Source organism: Oryctolagus cuniculus, chromosome 15 (assembly GCF_964237555.1).
Source record: "Oryctolagus cuniculus chromosome 15, mOryCun1.1, whole genome shotgun sequence".
Taxonomy (NCBI): Eukaryota; Metazoa; Chordata; class Mammalia; order Lagomorpha; family Leporidae; genus Oryctolagus; species Oryctolagus cuniculus.
In genome coordinates, this window is record NC_091446.1 from 59,975,424 (window position 1) to 59,999,541 (window position 24,118).

A 24,118-nucleotide genomic window follows, 5' to 3' on the forward strand; every position below is an offset into this window, starting at 1 on the left:
GCCCAAGCACCTGGGCCATCCTCCACTGCACTCCCTGGCCATAGCAGAGAGCTGGCCTGGAAGAGGGGCAACCGGGACAGAATCCGGCGCCCCAACCGGGACTAGAACCCGGTGTGCCGGCGCCGCAAGGTGGAGGATTAGCCTATTGAGCCACGGCGCCGGCTCAAATTACATATTCTTATCTATTGGCAAAAATACAGAATTTGTTGTCAGGAAGTATAGCCTAAGGACTAGCACTGTGGCATAGTGAGTTAAGCTGGCATCCCATACTGGCGTGGATTCCAATCCAGCTCCCTGATAACATCCTTGGGAAAGCAGAGGAAGATGGCCCAAGTTCTTGCGCCCCTGCACCCGCATGGGAAAACCTGAAGAAGCTCCTGGCTCCTAGTTTCAGTTCGGCTCAGCTCCAGCCATTGCGGCCATTTGGGGAGTGAAACAGAGGATGGAAGACCTCTCTCTCAGTTTCTCCCTCTCTGTAACCCTGCCTGTCAAATAAATAAATAAATCTTAAAAAAGTATATATAGGGGCTAGTGCTGTGGCATAGCGGGTAAAGCCACGGCCTGCAAGGCCAGCATCCCATATGGGCACTGGTTTGAGACCCAGCTGCTCCACTTCTGATCCCGCTCTCTCTCTGCTAAGGTCTGGGAAATCAGCAGCAGATGGCCCAAGTGCTTGGGCCCCTGCAACACGTGAGAGACCCAGAAGAAGCTCCTGGCTCCTGATTGGCGCAGCTCCAGCCATTGCAGCCAATTGGGAAATGAACCAGCAAACGAAGACCTCTCTCTCTTTGCCTCTCCTTCTCTCTCTGCGTAAATAAATAAATAAATCTTTAAAAAAAAAAGAAGAAGAAAAAAAAGGAAAGAAATTATAGCCTAATAGTCTTCACTTTCTGATTAGTTTTGTGAAATATGTTTACAGATAATGTATGTGAAATTTACAAAGCTGGCTGACATCTTTAAGCCACCTAGGACATAAACCTTACATCTAAAAATGACTCGGTGAGGCCAGCAATTGTGGCATAGAGGGTTAAGATGCCATCTGCTCCACTTCCAATCTAGCTACCTGCTAATGTGCCTGGCAGGGTAGCGGAGGATGGCCCAAGTCTTTGGTCCCCTGCACCATGTGCAAGACCCAGAAGAAGCTCCTGCCTCCTGACTTGCCCAGCTCCAGCTCTTGCAGCCACTTGGGGAATGAACCAGCTGATGGAAGATCTCTCTCTCTAATAAATGAATCTTTAAAAAATGATTTGGTAAAATGAAATCTAAAAAACAACTAAAAATCACTGGTAGTCTTTTATAAACATTATAGATAATATTAGTAAACTGCGGCAGTACTTCAGAAAGTTCAAGGGGAAAATGGAATCAAAAGGCAAATTTACCCTGGTGTAAACAAATTTTGGAATTCCTGCAGTTTTTTCAGAATATACATTTTACATGAACTTTCAAAAGACCCCTCATATGTATATATCACAATTCAAAACAATCCACAAAATTCTGAAAAATTAATACAGTTTTAGAAATACCTTAACATACAGACTACAGTTAGTAAAGATGCTTACTTAGCACACACAAAAACAAGGATGTTTTAACCAAGTAACGCAAGTTCTCATTTATGTTCCCATCAAGGTTGAAAACAATAAATCATATCACAAGTATATAATTTATTATTGGGCAACTTTCAAAAAAAATTCTCATACAATAAAGTTATCTTTATAACTACCTTTCTTCCCATTCACTATTCGCCTATGTATTACTGACTAAACTCCCTTATATCAGAAGTGAACAGAAACAAAATTTTGAAAATTGAGACTAGCAAAAGTAAGAGAAACTCTAAAATTTGCCATGAATCATGGTTTTGAGAATACTGACTTAGCATATCAAACATGTAAGTCCCTTTCCATCCTAAAAGCACAAAATTTTTTAGATCTTAAGTTTAAAATCCTGTTTTTACAACAATTACTTGTGGGAAGAAATAAAAGCAACAAAGTTAGGTCAATGTGAGATCACTGCCTTTCTATGAATGCTTTATATTATTTAGTTAATAACCATCTAGTTGCAAATTACCTTACTTCCTGAAAGAAAGACTGAGATGACTAAAGTGATTCAATTTACTTATCTTAAGGAAAAATAGTCTTCACTTGACAACATCATCACTAAGAGACATTGTAAGCATATAGGAATTATGCTTTTTTTAAAAAAATTATTTATTTGAAAGGCAGAGGAAGAAGAGTGGGAGAGGTAAGGAGGGAAGGAAATATTTTCCATCCACTGGTTCATTCCCCAAATAGATGCAATGGCCAGGACTGGGCCAGGCTGAATTCAGGATCTAGAAACTCCATCAAGGTCTCCCCACACGGGGGCAAGGGCCTAAATATTAGGATCATCAACTGCTGCTTTTCCACGCAGGGCACCAGATCAGAGGTGTAGAGTAGCTGGGATTTGAACAGGCACCCCAATATGATGCAGGTGTCACAAGCAGCAGCTTAACCTGCTGCAATGCCACAAAACCAACCCCTTGGGCTTAATATTTGTTATTAATAAAAGAAAGGGGAAAAATTGGGAAAGGGAGAGTGCTGTGGAATTTGGTTATATGTTCAATAAGGAAAACACATGAATATGATGCATCTAAGTCTCCAACAGATCATTTGTTAACAGAACAAGTATAAAATGTCAAACAGTTCCTATACTTCCTTTTCTTATGCTAGTGATTATGTTTTAGTTTTTTCTTTTTTTTAAATATTTATTTATTTAAAAGTCAGAGTTGAGAGACAGACAGACAGACAGATACCAAAGTCAGGAGCTTCATCTGGGTCTCCCAAGTGGGTGCAGGGGCCCAAGGACTCGGGTCATTTTTCACTGCTTTCCCAGTGCATTAACAGGTAGCTAAATCAGAAGCAAAGCAGCCAGGACTCAAACTGGCACCCATATGGGATACTGGCATTATAGGCAGTGGCTTAACCCATTATACCACAATGCCGGCTCTATGTATTCATTCTTAGAACAAAATATATTATCAGTGTTAAAAACAAAACGCAGGGGCAGGATGTAGATGGGTTCCTTGGCTCCTGATATGGGCCTGGTCCAGCCCTGGCTGTGGACATTTGGTTAAGTGAACCAGAGAAAGAAGGTTGGATTCTCTCTCTCTCACTGTCTCTCCCTCTCTGTCCTTCAAAAATAAATAAATAAATAAAACTCTTTTCATAAAGAAAAAACTATACCTTGGTTCCCTACCAAGCTCTTTTTGTCTGCATAACTATTACTCGGAAGAATGGAGTTGGAAGAAGCAAGAATTTTAAGACTACAAGTTAGTCTATTATTTAGGTATCTAAAATAAACAATATTATTTAAAATTTTTATGTTTGTTCTTATTATTATCTAAATGTGGAGGACTACAACATTGCTAGGGAATTATTTTTTAATTTTGAAATAAATTCTAGAATGAGTTAACGGTTAACATAAATTATGCTTTCTGCTATAACAACAAGTGTAAAGTGACTGAAATCCTTTTACATTAAGTATGTTAGACTTTGAAATTAAAACTAAGGCTAAAGAAACAAGTTAAAGAAAAACATACAGTGAGTATTTAATAAGTATTTAGCTGGAATACTCAATATAACAATATTATTAAATTAATAGATCCCCTTAAGAGAAAATTGATAATAAAGTAGGTTTCCCCATCCCTTTCTTTATAAACACAAATTCTACTGAATATGGACAAAACAGAGAAAACAAAAAAATAGCCAATCAATCAATAACAACACAAATAGAAATCAAGAATCTAGCTAGTAAACTTTTAAAGGACTCAAAGGAGAAATAACCAGGCACCAATGGTTTCATGCCCACAATAAACAGAATGACTTACATTAACAAATTTATTACAAATTATTATCCATTATAGAAGATTTAGGACCTCTTTGTGGTCACCTTTGTTACCTTGGTACTCTGATACATTCCTCTGATCCTAGCAGGCCAAGTTGTCCATCAGAATCGAGACCCCAAGCATACACCTGTCCCTTGTCATTTAGTGCTAATGTATGAGCTTCTCCACATGATACAGCTACGATATTTTGAGCATCCAGGGCAACAACCTGCTCTACAGAAATCAAGAAGAAAGACATTACATTCTAATTTTGAGCTTCCAAACCAAATAAAAGACACTGTATTCTCATTTTATACAAAAAATAAAAAAGCTAAAGAAATGCTTAAACAAACTAAATGTGAAAAATCTATCAGATATGTCCCATGTGGCAAAATAAAGGTAAAAACATAATATGGGTATAATTCACTCACATATTAAGTGACCTGAACATTTTGGGGAAGAAGTTAAGAGTTAATGAAGATGTTCTCAGAATGTACTCCCCATTCAAAACCACTATCAATAAGAAAGGAGTTTAAATGGAAAAGGAATCATTTAAACAACCTGGACTGTTCGATTTTTAACAATAAAGTCATAATTGACAACATATACTGCCATAGAGCAATTCTGACAGTAATAAAATAATCATAATTGGCAATTTCTGAATGAAAAACAAATTCTTCAGAGATCTTATAACAAAACATGTTCTGAATATACTGAATAAAGAACTGAAAGGCATTATGAATGTAATAATAGGTAATATTAACAGATAATGAAAACTCGGTATGTTGGTAAAAATGTGTTCAAGTCTTAAAAATCAATTTAAAACACTGTCCCTTCATAAGACTATCAGTAGCTAGCCAATGACCAATCAAAATAAGTAACAGCAATTGTTTCCTTAGTCTCCTTAAGATGTGCAGTGTTTATCAGTTTTCACTAGTACTACTACAGGTTTTATGCTATTATTTAAAATTAATTATTTTTAGCTAGTAAGAAAGCTGTAAGTATTATCTTTATAAACTAAAAGCTTTAAGTTGCAAGTGACTGTATCTATCAAGGTTTCCTCAGAGGCACATTTTGGCTCAATTAACAAATGCTGATTTTCAATAGACTGCATCAAGGAGGTTTAATTCTTACTGCGGAGAAATTCAAATTGTATTTGAATCATTATTTTGCCTTTGGGAGTAAGTTAACCCAAATTAGTCTGGAGAAACACGTACAACTCTAAGAATGTGTTTACTTACCTTAAAGTACTATGACACAGCTCTTAAAGCTGGTGACCAGTACAGTGCAGTTCACTTTACTAAATTTACTTTTTATACATATTTTGTGTATGTTTTTATAAACCTTATTGTAGAAGCACACAGAAATGGAAAAGGAAAACAAGACTGAAAACAGCCCTCAAAAAGAATCAAGAAAAAGGATTCAGATAAATCATTTGCTTACATCAAAACATCCTCACAAATCTTAACTATAAACAAAAAAGTTAAATACATAAAAGACCTGTTATTTCTCAAGGGGGCTTCAGAAATCAATCTCAAGAACAATCCTCAAAGGAAGCAGAAAATGACAGGATGATAGGAGGAGTAAATCTGAGACTGGCTGGTTCACCAATGACAAAGTGTATTTAAATTAGAAAGCAATGGGGACAGGTATTTAACCTGGTGGTTAGGAAGCCCAGGTTCAATTCCTGACCCCAGCTTCCTTTAGGGGCAGACTCCAGAAGGCAGCAGTAATGGCTCAAGTATTTGGGTTCCTACCTGTCAGTGACATGGCAGACTTGAATTTAGTTCTGGGCTCCCAGCTTTGGCTAACTCTGGCCCTAGCCCAGTGTAAAGGGGGATTTAGGAAGTACACTGGAGAACTTCTCTCTCTTTGTCTCCTGGTTCCTCTATCTCTCAAATATATAAATATTAAAAATAATTAAATAGCAGTGGCTGTAAAGCCAAAGGCATCACAATTCAAGAAGCAATCATCTATATCAATCACCACTATCATTACAAATTTACCATGCTCCAAGCACTACACAAAGATGAATAAAACAGCTCTAATCCTCAGGAAGTTTAGAGTCAATTGAAAAATAAGTTAGATAAATGCTAAAAACAAGTGTGATTAAATGCTAAGATAAATATATACAAAAGACACAAATCGAACATGAGATATTTACTTAAGTCTTGAAAGACATTAGGAGAATTTTTGGAAGACAGTGACTTGAGCTGGGGAAAGAGGAAGAGATCCTACATACTCATTTGAGGAAATTCACATTATTTGTTATAGCAAAACTAACTGAAAGCAAAGCCAAAAAACTGAAAAGAAAAACAGAGTAAAGTGTTACTCATATCTCAAAGGAGTGACTTCCAATTTTTGAAGACTCTCAGTGAAAAAACAAAGATCAGCAGTTCACATGAAAACCAATGAAGACATGAACTGACAGTTCACAGAAAAAGAAACAGCTTTTAATCATTAAGAAAAATGCTTAACATCACTGATTAAAGAACTTTATAAACTGCACAAAAAAGCCATTAATATATAATAAAATTCACAAAGCTATATACTGTCATTTTTACACTATTTGATGAGTTCACCTTCAAGAAACAGTTTATCAAAAGAATGAGACCACAAGTCATGCATCAGTGGAAAACATTTGCAACAGACATGGCCAATAAAGACTGCTGCTCAAAATATACAAAGAATACTTGAAGCTCAACAATAACATAAACCAAGGCCGAACAGGCAAAAGTCCCAAAGAGAGACCTCACCCAGGAAGACATAAAAATGGTAAACAGGCACATAAACAGATATTCAGTATCTTACACCATTTGAGCACTGAACATTAAAACAAGCTATCATGACACACTATCAGAATGACCAAAATTTACAACACTGATACCACCAAATGCCAACAAGGATATGATGCCAACAGAAACTCTCACTCACAGTGGTGGAAATGCAAAATGGGACAGTGACTGTGAAAGATGGTTTGGCATTTTCTTACAAAACTAAACATACTCTTATACAATCCAACAATCACACTCCTTGATATTTACCCAGATCTCAATTTCAGCGTCTTGCCACAACACACCCTGGGAGGTAGCAGGTGACAGTTAAAATAATTGCATCCCTAGCATCCACATGGGAGAACTGGATTGTATTTCCAGTTTTGGCCTAGTCCAGTAAAGGCCGCTGCAGGCATTTGAGGAGTGAGTCAGCAAATGGGAGCTACCTCTCTAGCTCTCAAAAGAGATGCACACAGATGGTTATAGAAGCTTTACTAATATTTGTCAAAATGTGAAAACATCCAAGGATATTCCTCAGGAGGTAAATAAACTGTCGTATATGAAGACAACGGATTGTTTATCCAGTGCTAAAAAAGCAAAAACAAAACAAAAAAAATCAACCATGAAATGGAGAAAAATATATTAAGAAGCCAATCTGGAAAATCTACAATACTATGATTATGGCTCTCTGCAAAAAGCAAAGGTATGCAGAAGACAGTAAAAAGACTACTGGTTGGGGCCAGCGGTGCAGCATAGCAGGTAAAGCCACCAGGCGCAGTGTTGCATCCCATATGGGTGGCCAGTTCGAGTCCCGGCTGCTCCACTTCCGATCCAGCTCTTTGCTATGGCCTGGGAAAGCAGTAGAAGATAGACCAAGTCCTTGGGCCCCTAGACCTGTGTGGGAGATCCAAAGGAAGCTCCTGGCTCCTGGCTTTGGATTGGCACAGCTCCGGCCATTGCAGCCAACTAGGGAATGAACCAGCGGATGGAAGACTCTCTACCTCTCCCTCTCCTCTCTCTGTGTAACTCTTTCAAAATAAATAAATAAATACATCTTAAAAAATAAAAGATTACTTGTTGCCAAATTAGGGGCGTGGGGAGCAGAGAGAATAGGCTACAGCACTGAAGTAAGCTTGTTTGTTTAGAAAGCAGTTTCAGAGACACAGGGATAAGAGTTCCTCCATATGCTGGTTCACTCCCTAAATGGCTACAATGTCAGGAGCCAAAACTCCATCTGGGTTTCCCTCCCATGTGGCAGGGGACCAAATACTTGGGCCACATTCCTCTGCTTTCTCAGACATGTTTACAAGGGCGGAGTTGGACTGAAATCAGCACCCATATGGAATACAGGCATGGTAGATAGCAGCTTAACCCACTGTACCACGATACTGACCTTGAGCACAGATTTTTGGGGCAGTGAAGTTATTCTCCATGCGGTACAGGCTTAGCAGCTAAGATGCCGCTCAGGGTGCCTACATCCGTACTGGCTCCTGGCTTCAACCTGGCCAAACCTCAAACAGTTGTGCCTTTTGGGGAATGAACCAGCCTGGGGTGGGTGGGTGCGTGGGTGTTTCCCTCTGCCTTTCAAATAATTTTTAACAAGAAATTATTCTGCACAATACAATGCTAGGTACATATCATACATTTGTTAAACCCTTAGAAGACGGCAGCATTGTTGTGCAGCAGGTTAAGCCACCAACTGTATCACCAGCAACCCAACAAGAGCAGAGGTTCAAGTTCTGGTTGCTCCACTTCCAATTCAGTTCCCTGCTAATATGCCAAGAAAAGGAGCTAAGAACAGCTCAAATGCTTGGGCCCCTGCCTCCCTTGTGGGAGAGCCAGATGGCATTCTGGGCTCCTGGCTTCTAGCCCATGGATGTTGTAGCCATTTAGGGAGTGAACCAGCAGATAGAAGATCTTTTTCTCTTTCCCTATCTATCACACTGCCTTTGAAATAAATAAACCTTAAAAAAAAAAAAAAAAAAAAAAAACACTTAGGGCGTGTTAACACCAAGAATCTGAGTGATTAACAACAATCTGTCTAGGTAAGTTACTGATTCCAACAACTGGTGACAGAGGAAGTCTGTACTTCCCTTTCAACTTTGCTGTGATCACAAAACGGTTCTAAAGTGTATTTTTTCAAGTTTTTTTTTAAAGACTATTTATTTGAAAAGCAGGGCTACAGAGAGGAAGAGGCAGAGACAGAGAGATCCTGCATCTGCTAGTTCACTCCCCAAGTGGCCACAACGGCCAGAGGAGGGCCAGTCCGAAGCCAGGAGCCAGGAACTTCTTCCAGGTCTCCCATGAGAGTGCAGGGGCCCAACCACCTGAGCCATTTTCTACTGCTTTCCCAGGCCATAGCAGAGAGCTGGATCCAAAGTGGAGTAGCCAGGACTTGAACTAGTGTGCCCATATGGGATGCCAGCACTGCCCAGGCTGAGGTTTTACCCACTACACCACAGCACCAGCCCCAAATTTATTTTTTTGAAACCCACACACAGAAATACAACTTTTCACCTAATAATCCAAGTCTGATTACAACCTGTTGGTGAAGCTGTGGGAGGAAAGGTATTCTTACACATTGCTACTGGGTGAACAAAATATACCCCTATGAAGAGAAACACAGCATTATCTAACAAAACACATACACATTTGGACCTATGAATTCCACTTTCAAGAATTAAGAACATGGTTGTGGGGCCACCAATATGGCTTAGCAGGTTAAGCCACAGTCTGCAGTGCCGGCATCCCCTATGGTCGCCAGTTCCAGTCCAGGCTGCTCTGCATCCGATCCAGCTCCCTGCTCATGGCTTGGAAAAAGTAGCAGAGGATGATACAAGTACTTGGGTCCCTACTACTCAGGTGGGAAATCCAGATGAGGCTCCTGGCTCTTGGCTTCAGCCTGGCTCAGCCCCAACTGGCGTGGCCATCTGGGGAGTAAACCAATGACTAGAATATCTCTCTCTCTCTCTTTGTGTTCTCTCCCTCTCTCTGTGTAACTCTGACTCTCAAATAAACAAGTAAATCTTCAAATAAAAAGGGGAGGGGGTCACCTTACAAAATACAGATTAAAATGACCAATCTGATTAAATTTTAATTTCTACATCATCTATTTCCTTTCAATCACCTTTGTATGTAAATCTGACTGTAGCTTTTCTTCACTTAGAACAGTCAATCATCAAGTAACTTCTGCTGCACAAACATTATAAAAGAAGAAAGAAGGCCAGATAACGGCACAGGCAGGTTAAGTTGCCACCTGTGATGCTGGCATCCCACATGGGCTACCAGTTTGAGTCCTGGCTGCTTAATTTCCAATCCAGCTCTCTACTAATGCACTTGGGAAGGAAGCAGTAGATGGTCCAAGTACTTGGGTCCCTGTTACCCACATGGGAGACCTGAATGGAGTTCTATGCTCCTGGCTTCAGCTTGGCCCAGCCCTGACCATTGAGGCCATTTGGGAAGTGAACCAGCCCATAGCAGATCTCTCTCTAAATATGCCTTTCAAGTAAAAATCTTTTAAAACAATGAGGAAGAGAAGGACAAAGAATACCATTCCACATATAGAATAGATCCAGGTTCTTATTCAAAACCTAACAAAGGCCTTCCTGTTCAACAACTAACTGTTTAAGAATACATCATCCAGGCCGGCGCCGCGGCTCACTAGGCTAATCCTCCGCCTAGCGGCGCCAGCACACCGGGTTCTAGTCCCGGTCGGGGCGCCGGATTCTGTCCCGGTTGCCCCTCTTCCAGGACAGCTCTCTGCTGTGGCCAGGGAGTGCAGTGGAGGATGGCCCAGGTGCTTGGGCCCTGCACCCCATGGGAGACCAGGAAAAGCACCTGGCTCCTGGCTCCTGCCATCGGATCAGCGCGGTGCGCCGGCCACGGCGGCCATTGGAGGGTGAACCAACAGCAAAGGAAGACCTTTCTCTCTGTCTCTCTCTCTCACTGTCCACTCTGCCTGTCAAAAAAAATAAATAAATAAAAATTAAAAAAAAAAAAAGAATACATCATCCATTCATCAATTCTATAGTTGGTGAAAATCCATCAAGAACATCATCTTAGAATCATTGTGTAAAATTTAAATGATCAATTTCACTATCATCAGCACTGCCATGGTGCTTTCTCTCTTCTTTCACCTTTTGATTTGTCTAATCATTATTAAACCTCTTCCTCTGTCAATTTCCTTCCTTTTGCCATGATGGCCACAAAATAAAATATATTACATCCTCAGCTATCAGCAACTGAAAGCTATAAAACAAGAAAAATAAAAAGCTACACAGATGATGAATCCAGACTTCTTTTATACCTTTTCAAAATATGACACAATATTTGCACAATGCATAAAGAAAATGAAACGATGCTAAATATTGATGGTTTTTGTTTTACTACTAAACCATACTTCTAGGAACCCCATCATGCTTCCACTCAGTATTTCAGTCTTTTTCAGTCTCACTGGTAATAGAGCTGATTCTCTTTACTTGTAATAGTTATGTGCTAAAGTCACCATTTTAGCCAACACTAAATCACTCCTCCTATGGAAAATATAGGGTTACGTTTCTGCAAGCCTCTGATCAGAACATTTCTGTCTCAGATCAATACATAACCTGGTTTCATGTGTGTTTCTATTTAAAAACACCTTATTTAATATACTATTGATTCATTAACATTGAACTCAAAGCCAACAGCACTACAACTCAAGCTTGAACAAACTTATTTAACATGTAAATCTTCTCCAAAAGGCACACATCACAGCCTTCTTACTTAGGAACACAAGACAGCATCACAGCACCACGGTTGGGGGCCATTTTAAAGGGTGAAATAAAAAAAATACAAAAATGCTAAACATGTGACATTAAATGTATGACAGAAAGGACAATCACAATATCACAGCTAAAAGGAGCACAGAGCACTGCCTTGTTGAATCTCAGCTGGTAATGTGCGTATCAACTGACAAATATTTTGCAGCTCTGTACATGCACATATCTAGGATTAACCACAGTCGTAGTAGTGTTGATTTTGGAGCTACCAACAAACATTGGGGAATAGGAGAATTCTCAAATATACAATATACAAATAATGAGTAGTAACTGACAAGCAATAATTCTTAGAAAAATGAAATGGCATGTTTTTTTCAAGATACAGGTAAAATAAGGTAACTAGAGTCTACATTTTAGACTTAAAAAGGGTCCCAGGGGACCACATAGTATAAGCACAATACAATTAGTTTTACTCAACCTAAAGAAAGAAAACATATGAGCTTTCTTCTTGCTTTCAGGAAAACATCTAAGAAAACTAGTTATGAAATATCAAGTCTTACAAAAAGCTAAAACCTCCGACTCACAGAGAAATTTCTAAAACTGGATCCAATGGACACAGAAATTGAAAGAGGTATCTTCCATTTAATGGTTCACTTCCCAAAAACTCACAACAGCCAGGGCAGAGCTGGGCCAGCTTGAAGCCAAGAGACCAAGACTCAATTCAAGTCTCCCACGTGGCACTCTCTCTGGTACTTGTGCCATCTCCTGCAGATTCTCCAGATGTACATTAGCAGGCAGCTGGACCAGACTCAGAGGTAGAACTTGAACTCTGACATTCTAAAAACAAGCATGTGGGAGTCTCAAGTGGTAACTTACTCACTGTACCACAACACTCATCCCCATATCTATACTGTTGGATGAAACTTTAAACTCTTGTTCTGGGCAGGGATCTGTAACAACTGAGCAACCTAATAAATGAGAAATTTCCAACAACACAATTAAAAGGAAAAGAGCATTTTCCACACATGCTGCTAAAATTTATTTCCTCCATTTTTACAGAAATAACCCATCAACCTTAGACAGACTCTTATTTATACCCTGTCAACTGTAACACAGAAAATTATTAACTGGCCCAATTTGCACAGCAGTCTCCTTAAAAATCCAATCAAGGGGCCAGTGCTGTGGCATAGCGGGTAAAGCCGCCGCCTGTAGTGCCGGCATTCCACATGGGCAACAGTTTGAGTCCCAGCTGTTCCACTTCTGATCCAACTCTCTGCTATGCCCTGGGAAAGCAGTGGAATTTGGCCCAAGTACTTGGGCCCCTGCACCCATGCTGGAGACCCGGAAGAAGCTCCTGGTTTCTGGCTTTGGATCGGAGCAGCTACGGCCACTGCGGCCATCTGGGGAGTGAACCAGCAGATGGAAGACTGAACTCTTTCTCTCTGCAACTCTGCCTTTCAAATAAATAAATAAATCTTTAAAAATCCAATCAAAAATTTCAACGCAAGTTAGATGTTTACCTAAATTTCAGATGTGTTCCTGAAATCCAAACTGACCTCTGGGGTATGATCTAGATTGATTTAATAATTGTATATAGAAGCACTACTGCCTAGACACCAATTCCAAAATATACAGGATAGTCTATTAGCAGTCTTTTGCTAGAATTTAAATCTGATAAGATATAGTCATCTTAATATGCTGCAAGCAAATAAAAAAAATAAAAAATATGCTGCAAGAATCTTATAAAGAAGTAAAACAGTTAAAAAAAAATTGTCCTTGAGGTAATAAAAGGAATATTCTTATCATAAATAGTAATAGAACAACTGAATCATACCCAAAACTCTAAAACATCTACTTGAAGGAAAATATAAACACTGCCACGTTACCCTCTATCCTCTTTTTATCTAGATATCAAATATCATGTATAGGCTGCATTACATTAATCCCCAAATTAATGCAAAACTCTAATTTCCAGTACCTCACAATATGACTTGATTTGCAAACAGGATCACTGCAGATATAATCAGTTAAGACTAGATCAGATCAAAGCAAGATAGCGTTGCTGTGGATTTGTTCTGAGAGGAGAAGCACAGTGGTCACTTATCCAGTGCAGCTGGGGTTTTTGTCAAAGGGTAAATTAGGTCATAAACAAGAAAAATACCACATAACCATGAAGGCAGAGATGGAGCGATGCATCTTAAGTTAATTAAAGCTCAAGGTTGCCAGCAAAGTTCCAGAAGCTAGAAGAGAGGGCTGGAACAGATCCTTCCCTCAGAGAACAGGATGGATAACCTTTTTATTCTCAAGGGCCATTTGGGTATCTGTAACATCATTCTCAGGCCATACAAAGTTATCTTAAAAATTACCCTGCTATAAAGTTCCAAGTCCAATCTGTGGTTACCTTGGCAAGGCCAGAAAAAATTATTTGGCAGGCATTATATGGCCACAGGCTGGATGTTCCCTACCCTGCCTTAGAAAAACCACCCATGTTGAAACCTTGACCTTTTAGACTTCTGGGCTCCAAAGTTTTAGACAATATGTGGGATCTTCAAAAGTTCATGGAAAGGGAGCCAGCACTGTGGCTCTGTGAGTTAAAGCCTCGGCCTGCAGTACCCGCATCCCATATGGGTGCTGGTTCAAGTCCCAGCTTGCTCCACTTCTGATCCACCTCTTTGCGTGGCCTGGGAAAGCAGCAGAGGAGGGCCCAAGTCCTTGGGCCCCTGCACCCACATGTCAGACCCAGAGGAAGCTACTGGCTTCAAATTAACACAGTTCCAGCCATCTGGGGGGTGAATCAGTAGATGTAAGACCTCTTTCTTTCTGTCTCTACTTCTCTCTGTAAGTCTGCTTTCCAAGTAAATAAAATGAATCTTTAAAAAAAAGTTCTTGAAAATATGTATTTGTTTTTAAAGATTTATTTATTTTGAAAGTCAGAGTTAACAGAGCTAGCAGGGGAGACAGAGAGCGCGAGCGAGAATGAGATCATCAATCTGCTGGTTCATTCCCCAGTTGGTCACAATGGCCAGCACTGGGCCAGGCCAGGAGCTTCATCTCAGTCCCCCACATTGATGGCAGGGACCCATTTACTTGGGCCATCTTCCATTGCTTTCCCCAGACCACCAACAAAGAGCTGGACTGGAAGTGGAGCAGTTAGACTCAAACCAGTGCCCTTTTGGGATACCAGCAAAGCACAGTATGTGAGGCTTTACTGGCTACACCACAACACTGGTCTCCTCCCTTTCTTTAAAATTTATTTATTTGAAAGTCCAAGTTACACAGAGAGAAGGAGAGACAGGCAAATTCGTGTTATTTTTAAAAACTATGCACAGATTTCAAATTTTTGCACTAAAGTAAACTCATGCTAACTATGTGTAACAACATGGTGGCCGGCGCCGCGGCTCACTAGGCTAATCCTCCACCGCGGCACACCGGGTTCTAGTCCCGGTCAGGGCGCCGGATTCTGTCCCAGTTGCCCCTCTTCCAGGCCAGTGGAGGATGGCCCAGTGCTTGGGCCCTGCACCCACATGGGAGACCAGGAGAAGCACCTGGCTCCTGCCATCGGATCAGCGCGGTGCGCCAGCTGCAGTGCGCCAGCCACGGCGGCCACTGGAGGGTGAACCAACGGCAAAGGAAGACCTTTCCCTCTGTCTCTCTCTCACTGTCCACTCTGCCTGTCAAAAAAATAAAAATAAAAAATAAAAAATAAAAAAAACATGTTATAATATGTCTAAACAGGATCTGGTTTGAAACACTAAGGATAAGACATCAATTTGATGTCTGAGTTAGCTATGTCTAAATAGCTAACTCAGGGGCTGGTGCTGTGGCACAGAGGATAAAGCTGCAGCCTGCAGTGCTGACATCCCACATAGGTGCTGTTTCAATTCCTGACTGCTCCACTTCTGATCCAGCTCCCTGCTAACATGCCTGGGAAAGCAGCGAAGATGGCCCAAGTGCTTGGGCCCCTGTACTAGCATGAGAGACCTGAAGAAGCTCCTGGCTCCTTGCTTCAGCCTGACACAGCTCCAGCTGTTGCAGCCACTTTGGAGGTGAACCAGCAGATGGAATATCTGTCTCTCCTTCTCTCTTTCCCTGTAACTCTGCCTTTCAAATAATTAAATTTTTTAAGAAAAAAAAAATGGTTAACTCATTTTAAAAAGGAACGAGATAACGATATGAAGCCCAAAGTGGCAGATAATCCACATCAACTAGCAAGGAAAAAATTAATCTTGAAAAAAATTAGGGTCTGTTGCTGTGGAGTAGCAGGCAAATCTGCTGCCTGCGGTGCTGGCATCTCATATGGGTGCCGATTCTAGTCTCAGCTGCTCCACTTCAGTCCAGCTCTCTGATATGGCCTAGGAAAGCAATAGTAGATGGCCTTCACCCACGTGGGAGATGTAGAAGAAGCTCCTGGCTCCTGGCTTCAGATCAACATAGCTCTGGCCGTTGAGGCCAACTGGGGAGTGAACCAGTGGATGGAAGAGCTCTCTCTGCCTCATGTTCTCCATGTAACTCTAAGTTTCAAATAAATACATAAATATTAAAAAAAATTAAGAGGATCAATGATTAAGAGCAGAAACAAGAGGCAACACTACACCTCCACTGGTTCAGCTTCCATAATTCTGCCTGAAAAATTAAAGCTGTACAAACTTTCTTAGGTGCCAAGACTACTGCAATTGTATCAGCTATTGACAGCAGCACAGCTGCTGACAGGACACTTCAACAAAGAAGATCAAGATCCTGAAATATTTCTTTAAAGAATTTTCTAAAGATTTACTTTTTTATTATTTGAAAGGAAGAGTGACAGAGAAAAAGACAGATCTCCCAATCACTGGTTGATTCCCCAAATGACGTCAATGGCTGTGGGCCAGACCAAACAAAAGCCAGAAACCCAGAGCTCCATCCAGGTGTTCCATGTGGGTGGCAGGGACCCAAATACTTTGGCCATATCTGCTGCTTTTCCAGGTGACTCAGCAGAGAGTTAAATCAGGAGTAGTCAGAACATCAACAGCAAACAGCAGCTTAACCCTCTGTGCCACAACATCAGCTAATAGGGTGGTGGGTTTACCAAGTGGTGACTTAACAAGCTGTGCCACAACACCTCCTCCACTGTAGTTATTTTTGACCATTTTGATTTTTAACCTCATACTACTTAGCCTATAAGTTTTTTGTTTTTTGTTTTTTGTTTTTTTTTTTTTGGTGACAGGCAGAGTGGACAGTGAGAAAGAGAGACAGAGGGAAAGGTCTTCCTTTGCCGTTGGTTCACCCTCCAATGGCCACCATGGCCGGCGTGCTGCGGCCAGCGGACCGCGCTGATCCGATGGCAGGAGCCAGGTACTTATCCTGGTCTCCCATTGCAAGGCCCAAGCACTTGGGCCATCCTCCACTGCACTTCCTGGCCATAGCAGAGAGCTGGCCTGGAAGAGGGGCAACTGGAACAGAATCCAGCGCCCCGACCGGGACTAGAACCCCGTGTGCCGGCGCTGCAAGGCGGAGGATTAGCCTAGTGAGCTGCAGCACCAGCGCCTATAAGCTATTACATACATGTTTTAACAAACTATTATAAGCAATAAGCCATATTCAACTTAGAATAATCTATAAGATCTTTTGTTAGGCACACGGTACGTACAAAGCATAAAACTTCAGCTGATACACAAATGAGAAAGAGAAAAGAATAAAAGCCTAGCACTTCAGAAAATCATCACATCAAAGGTAAACAAAGAACAAAAAAAAGGATCTACATAACCAGAAAACAATTCAGAAAATGGCAGGACTATGTCCTTACCCAGTAATAACTTCAATATAAATGGACTAAACTCACCACTGAAAAGACAAAGAGTAGCTAGATGAAAGATTTGGAAAAAAGAAGATCTAACTATATATGCTGCCCATATAGATTCATTTTAGCTTTCAAGACACACATAGGCTGAAAGTGAAAGGACAGGAGAAAAAAGGTCCAGGCAAATAGTAATCAAAAGTAAACAAGCTGGCTCTATGCATACCTAAATAATATAGACTCAAGTGAAAAACTGTTGCAAGAGACAGATACAACAACTGTATGCACCCTAAAATGTATTAGGCAAATATTGATGGACATGAGAGAATAAACAATAATACATAACACTGGGGGGAGGGGCTTCAATATTCCTCTATCACCAAGGATAGCTCAAACGGAAAATTAACAGAGAAATTGGACTTGCACTGCATTTTAGACTAATTAGACCTAACAGATATATCCATTCAACAGCAGAACATACATTCTTTCCTAGTGCAAATGGAGCATTCTCCTGGATAGACAGTAAGTTAGGCCACAAAATAAGCCTTAGCAAATTCAAAACGACTGAAACCATGTATCTAGCATTGTTTCCTGCCACATCAATATGAAACTAGAAATCAGTAAGAGTAGGAATCGAAAAATTCACAAATACAAGGGCATTTCAAAAAGTTCATAGAAAAATATAATTAAAAGGTTACTTTGCTATTAAAAAATTAGAAGTCTATTCATAGTTTTTCATTAAAAAGTTTACATGGGAGAGTGGAGTGGGCACTTGGTCTCATTATGAAGTCACCCTTTAGGATGCCCACATCCCACATCAGGGTACTTGGGTTTGATACCCAGTTCCAGATCACAATTCCAGTCTCCTCCTAATCCAGACCTTTGGAGATAGTAGGTGGTAAGTAGTTGGGTTCTTGCTACCCAGGAAACCTAGATTGAATTCTCAGCTCCTGGCTTCAGCCCAGCCTATCCCAGGCCTCTGTGGGCATTTGGGGAATGAATCAAAAGACAGCAGCACACGTGTGTATTTGATGTGTGTGTGAGAGAGAATGAATGTGAGTTTCCCCACACACACCAAAAAATTAAGTTCATGAAAAATATACATTATGAAAAATATGCATAGATTTCAACATTTTTTTGCACCGAAATAGTTTTATCTGTTAACTTTTCAAGTGTATAAGCTAAATATGCTCTCATAACAACAAATGAATGTGTCAAAGAAATCAACTTGAGACAAGGACAGGCATTTGACATAGCAGTCAGGATATCGCTTGGGATACCTGCATCCCATGTTAAGAGTGCCTGGGTGAAATCCTGCAATATGGATCCTGTGAAGCAGTAATGTTGCCTTAAGTACTTGGTTCCCTGTCACCCACATAAAAGACCCAGATTCAGTCTTGGCTTCTGCCTGGCACAGTTCTGGCTATTTCAAGCATTTGGAGAGTGAACCAGCAGATGAAAAAAGGTATCTCTCTCTACTCACCCCCTGCTCCATGTGTTTCTCTCTCTGCCTTTCAAATAAAATAATAGTAAAACATTTTTTAAAGTTTGAGACAAATGACAAGAGGAACAGTACATCAAAACATACTGAGGGGGAAAAAACACATTGGGGGAGATGACACCAGTGCTGTGCAGAGGGTTAAGTCACCACCTAAAACACCAGCATCAAGTCCTGGTTGCTCCACTTCCCATCCAGCTCCCTGCTATTGTACCTGGGATAAAGCAATGAATAACAGCCTAATTGCTTAGGCCCCTGCCACCCATGTAGGGAACCTGAATTGGAGGTTAAAAGGTCCTAGCAGGCCAATGTAGCCTCTGGGAAGTGAATCAACAGAAGGAAGAAATATCTCTCCTTCCCTCTCTGTAACTCTGCCTTTCAAATAAATAAAACAATAATAAACAAAAAACCTAACAACTGAATTACCAGTTATGATGCCCATTTCCTACACAGGAGTTTCCTGGGTTCTACTCCCAGGTCCAGCTCCTTGTTCCAGCTTCCTAATAATACAGATCATGGGAGGCAATGCTGATGGCTCATGAAGACCTGTATTCAATTTCTGTCTCCCAGCTTGGACTCTCTGGCCATTATGGGCATCAGAGGAGTGAGCCAGCAAATGGGAGCCCATCCTTGATTTTTTTTTTTTTTTAATTTTTTTATTTTTGACAGGCAGAGTGGACAGTGAGAGAGACAGAGAGAAAGGTCTTCCTTTACCATTGGTAAAGGCGGAAGATTAGCCTAGTGAGCCGAGGCGCTGGCCGGGAGCCCATCCTAATCACTGTCTCCATCTAAGTAAACAGACTAAAAAAAACTTAGTTTTTGTATAAAATATAGAATCAAAGTTCATCATCTAAAGGCCATTTATGAAAATCAACCACAGGCCGGCGCCGGATTCTGTCCCGGTTGCCCCCCTTCCAGGCCAGCTCTCTGCTGTGGCCAGGGAGTGCAGTGGAGGATGACTCAAGTCCTTGGGCCCTGCACCCACATGGGAGACCAGGAGAAGCACCTGGCTCCTGCCTTCGGATCAGCGCGATGCACCGGCCGCAGCACGCTGGCCGCGGTGGCCATTGGCAGGTGAACCAACGGCAAAAAGGAAGACTTTTCTCTCTGTCTCTCTTTCTCACTGTCCACTCTGCCTGTCAAAAAGAAAAAAAAAAAAAAGAAAACCAACCACAAACATCATAAGCAATAAGAACTGAAAAGCATTTTCACGAAGATCCATTTCAAGGCAGGGATGCCCACTCTCACCACTTCTTTTCAACACAGTACTAGAATGTGGTGGAATGAGAAGGCCATGCCAAGGTGGCTGCTGGCAAGTGAGCGTCAGTTATTCAGGGATGGATTTGAAACCCACCTGGCAACGGAGCCTGCCTGGCAACAGGCTGTGATTGGATGGCTTTGAATCCCACCTGGCAATGAAGCCTGCCTGGCAACAGGCTGTGATTGGATGGCTTTGGAAACTGCCTGGCAGTAGGCTGTGACTGGTTGGGGCATAGACCACCCCTTTACTAGATTGGCTGGTCTTGGCTATATAAGATGTTGTACCAACTGAAATAAACAAGTCTGCGGGCTGCTTGCCTCAGCCCTCTTTCACCCGACTCCCGGGGGTCTGTGTGGTGACTCCGCCCCTCTTGCTCCCACCACACTCCCCCTCTCAGAAATGAATCCACTGCAACATTGTTGAGAAATCAACCGCAACACTAGAAGTAGTATCAAAAGCAACTAGGCTGGCACCGCGGCTCACTAGGCTAATCCTCTGCCTTGCAGCACCGGCACACCGGGTTCTAGTCCCGGTCAGGGCGCCAGATTCTGTCCCGGTTGCCCCTCTTCCAGGCCAGCTCTCTGCTGTGGCCCGGGAAGGCAGTGGAGGATGGCCCAACTGCTTGGGCCCTGCACCCCATGGGAGACCAGGAGAAGCACCTGGCTCCTGCCATCGGATAAGTGCGGTGCGCCGGCCGCAGCGCACCAGCCGTGGCAGCCATTGGAGGGTGAACCAACGGCAAAAGGAAGACCTTTCTCTCTGTCTCTCTCTCTCACTGTCCACTCTGCCTGTCAAAAAAAAAAAAAAAAAAAAGCAACTAGCCAAGGCTGGCACTGTGGCGCAGTGGGTAAAGCCGCCACCTACAGTTCCAGAATCCCATATGGGTGCTGGTTCAAGTCTCAGCTGCTCCACTTCTGATCCTGCTCTCTGCTATGGCCAGGAAAGCAGTCAAGGGTGGTGGCCCAAGTGCTTGGGCCCCTGCACCATCGTGAGAGACCCAGAAGAAGCTCCTGGCTTCAGATCAGCCCAGCTCTGACCATTGCGGCCATTTGGAGAGTGAACCAGCAGATGGAAGACATATCTCTCTGCCTCTCTGTAACTCTCAAACATATAAATCAATATTTAAAAATAAAGAAAATGAAAATAATAAAAATAATTTCTTCTGCTTTTAATACCCAAGCAACTAAAAACTATATCAACGTAAAATACACTTATAATCGATGCATAAAATTTCAACTTTACAAGAAACCGTATTATGAAATTTAAAAGGTCCTGCTAAACTCTATATTCTACTAAAAAGTATGTCATGGCCAGCACTGCGGCGCCATGGGCTTAGCAACCACCTGCGACATGGCATCCCATACGGGTACCATTTTGTGTCCTGGCTGCTCTTCTTCCAATCCAGCTCTCTGCTATGTCCTGGGAGAGCAGCTTCAGATGACCCAGTTGCTTAGGCCCTGCACCGTGTGGGAGACCTGGAAGATGTTCCTGGCTCCTGGTTTCAGATCAGCTCAGCTCCAGCATTTTCAGCCATTTGTGGAGTGAACCAGCAGATGCAAGACCTTTCTCTCTGTCTCTCCCTCCATCTATAACGCCACCTCTCAAATAAGTATATAAATCTTTAAAAAAAGTCACAATCAGCCCAAATATCTATGCAGTTAAGATTGAAAAATAAATAATAAACTGTCAACACTGCTCATCTACACATTCTTCCTTTTTTCTGTTTTAATTAAACAACTGAATGTGTAGTTGAGGCATTTTATGATTCTAACTTTTTTAAGATGAGGACATTAATCATTGGGGATTAGTGAACAGCACCAATAGATACTTTTCTTCTGTAAATAATCATATTGCTAATGTTTGACATAGAAATAACCAGTTTATTTTACTTGAGACAGAAAATTCCATTAGTGGGGGCCAGTGTTGTGGCACAGTAGGTTAAGCCTCCACCTGCAGTACAGCCATCTCATATGGGTGCCAGTTCAAGTCCTGGTTATTTCACTTACGATCCAGCTCCCTGCTAATGTGCCAGGGAAAGCGCATCTACGTGGGACCCCTGCAAGAAGCTCCTGGCTCCTGCCTTCAGATAAGCCCAGCTCTAGTTATTGCAGAAATTTCAGGAGTGAACCGGCTGGTTCACTTCTCTCTCTCTCCATCTGTCTATAATTCTGCCTCTCAAATAAATAAATCTCCCCCCCCAAAAAAAAAATTCCATTACTGAAAAGGAATGAAATTATTATACAAAGTAAAATTTTTTTATATTTTTAAAGAATCTCTATTATGTATATAATTATTATTATAAAGTATATGTATAGATTACTGCATAGCAGTAAAAAAAAAATGAAATCTGGTCATTTGCAACAAAATGGAGGAATCTGGAAAACATCATGCTGAGTGAAATAAGCCAGTACCAATGGATAAATATCATATATTCTCCCTGATCTGTGACAACTACCTGAGCAGCTAAGAGGAAACCTGTAGAAGTGAAACTGGGCCGGCGCCACGGCTCAATAGGCTAATCCTCCACCTAGCGGCAGGGCACCGGATTCTGTCCCGGTTGCCCCTCTTCCAGGCCAGCTCTCTGCTGTGGCCCGGGAAGGCAGTGGAGGATGGCCCAAGTACTTGGGCCCTGCACCCCATGGGAGACCAGGAAAAGCACCTGGCTCCTGCCTTCGGATCAGCGCGGTGCGCCGGCCGCAGCGTGCCAGCCATGGCGGCCATTGGAGGGTGAACCAACGGCAAAAAGGAAGACCTTTCTCTCTGTCTCTCTCTCTCACTATCCACTCTGCCTGTCAAAAAAAAAAAAAAAAGGAGTGAAACTGACACTATGAGAAACAATGACTTAATCAGCCCTTATCCTGACGTCAAGGATCAGCTAACTATTTTATTCGTTTCAGTATTTTCTTTTTCTACCTAATACTATTGGTTGAACTCTTTAATTAACACACAATTATTCTTAGGTGTTAAATTTAACTGAAAATTGATGCCTGTAAAGAATAAGAGAGGGAGGAAACATACAGTTTGGCACACACTCACTCAGACTTACCCCTAATGGTAGAGCTAGCAACGTGCCATGGGACTCCAAATCCCATTAAGTTGGCAGGTACCAATGCCATCTTACTAGTTAAAGTGATCAGTTTAAGTTCATCACTGATCATAAAGACAGGGTTAAATGTCAAAGGGATCACATAAATAAGACCAGTGTCTGCAAATAACAAGTGATAGAATTAAAAAGGAGAGAACGACCCAAAATGGCAAGAGGAATACTCAGCAGACTCAGGATGGCAAATGTCCAAAACAGCACTCTGGTGTAAGAATCAGCCCTTAAGGCATTCAGATCTGGCTAAAAAGCCCATGAGAGTTTCTCACACATGAAAAGCCAAGACATTGTGGCAAAAAAAAAAAAAAAAAAAAAACCACCTAAATGAAAGATCTCTGTGAGATCCTGGTGGAAAGAAGGGGCCCATCGAAGGGGCCCATCAAAGGAGATACCTTTCTCTGCAGGGAGGAGAGAACTTCCATTTTGACTATGACCTTGTCTAAATAAGGTCAGAGTTCCATAAGCCAGCACCACGGCTCACTTGGCTAATCCTCCGCCTCTGCCTGCAACGCCAGCACCTGGGGTTCTAGTCCTGGTCAGGGTGCCAGATTCTGTCCCGGTTGCTCCTCTTCCAGTCCAGCTCTCTGCTGTGGCCGAGGAAGCCAATGGAGGATGGCCCAAGTGCTTTGGGCCCTGCACCTGCGTGGGAGACCAGGAGGAGCACCTGGCTCCTGGCTTAGGATCAGTGCAGCACACCAGCCGTAGCAGCCATCTGGGGGTGAACCAACAGAAAGGAAGACCTTTCTCTCTGTCTCTCAAAAAAGAGGCTTCCATAGCCTTGGCAGCTCATGACAAGAGCCTTGGGTAATCACTGAAATCATAAATGAGAGTGTCAATTGTTAAATCAACAACAGGAGTCACTGTGCACTTACTCCCCATGTAGGATCTCTGTCCTTAATATGTTGTGCTATGCGAATTAACAGTAAAACTAGTATTCAAACAGTACTTTATACTTTGTCTGCATGGGTGCAATCTGTTGAAATCTTAGTTTATACTAAGTTGATCTTCTATATACAAAGATAATTTAAAATGAATCTTAATGAAGAATGGGATGGGAGAGGGAGTAAGAGATGGGATGTTTTGCGGGTAGAAGGGA

The 24,118-nt window shown here is 41.8% G+C and overlaps 1 protein-coding gene across 13 annotated transcripts in view; it reads right to left on the minus strand.

The window, feature by feature from the left end:
* The window catches only part of HERC4 (HECT and RLD domain containing E3 ubiquitin protein ligase 4), a 153,140-nt gene that overhangs the window by 109,811 nt on the left and 19,211 nt on the right, over window positions 1-24,118 (minus strand). For 12 of the 13 annotated variants that reach the window (XR_011382418.1, XR_011382419.1, XM_002718458.5 and 9 more), the window contains one exon: window positions 3,934-4,093. Coding sequence is in view for 10 of the 13 variants with exons in the window: in XM_002718458.5 (XP_002718504.1) it covers window positions 3,934-4,093 (160 nt within the window). In the remaining 3 variants the exon portion in view is untranslated. Of the gene's footprint in view, window positions 1-3,924; window positions 4,094-24,118 lie in introns of all 13 variants that reach the window. The other variant, XM_070057744.1, reaches the window with a different exon arrangement.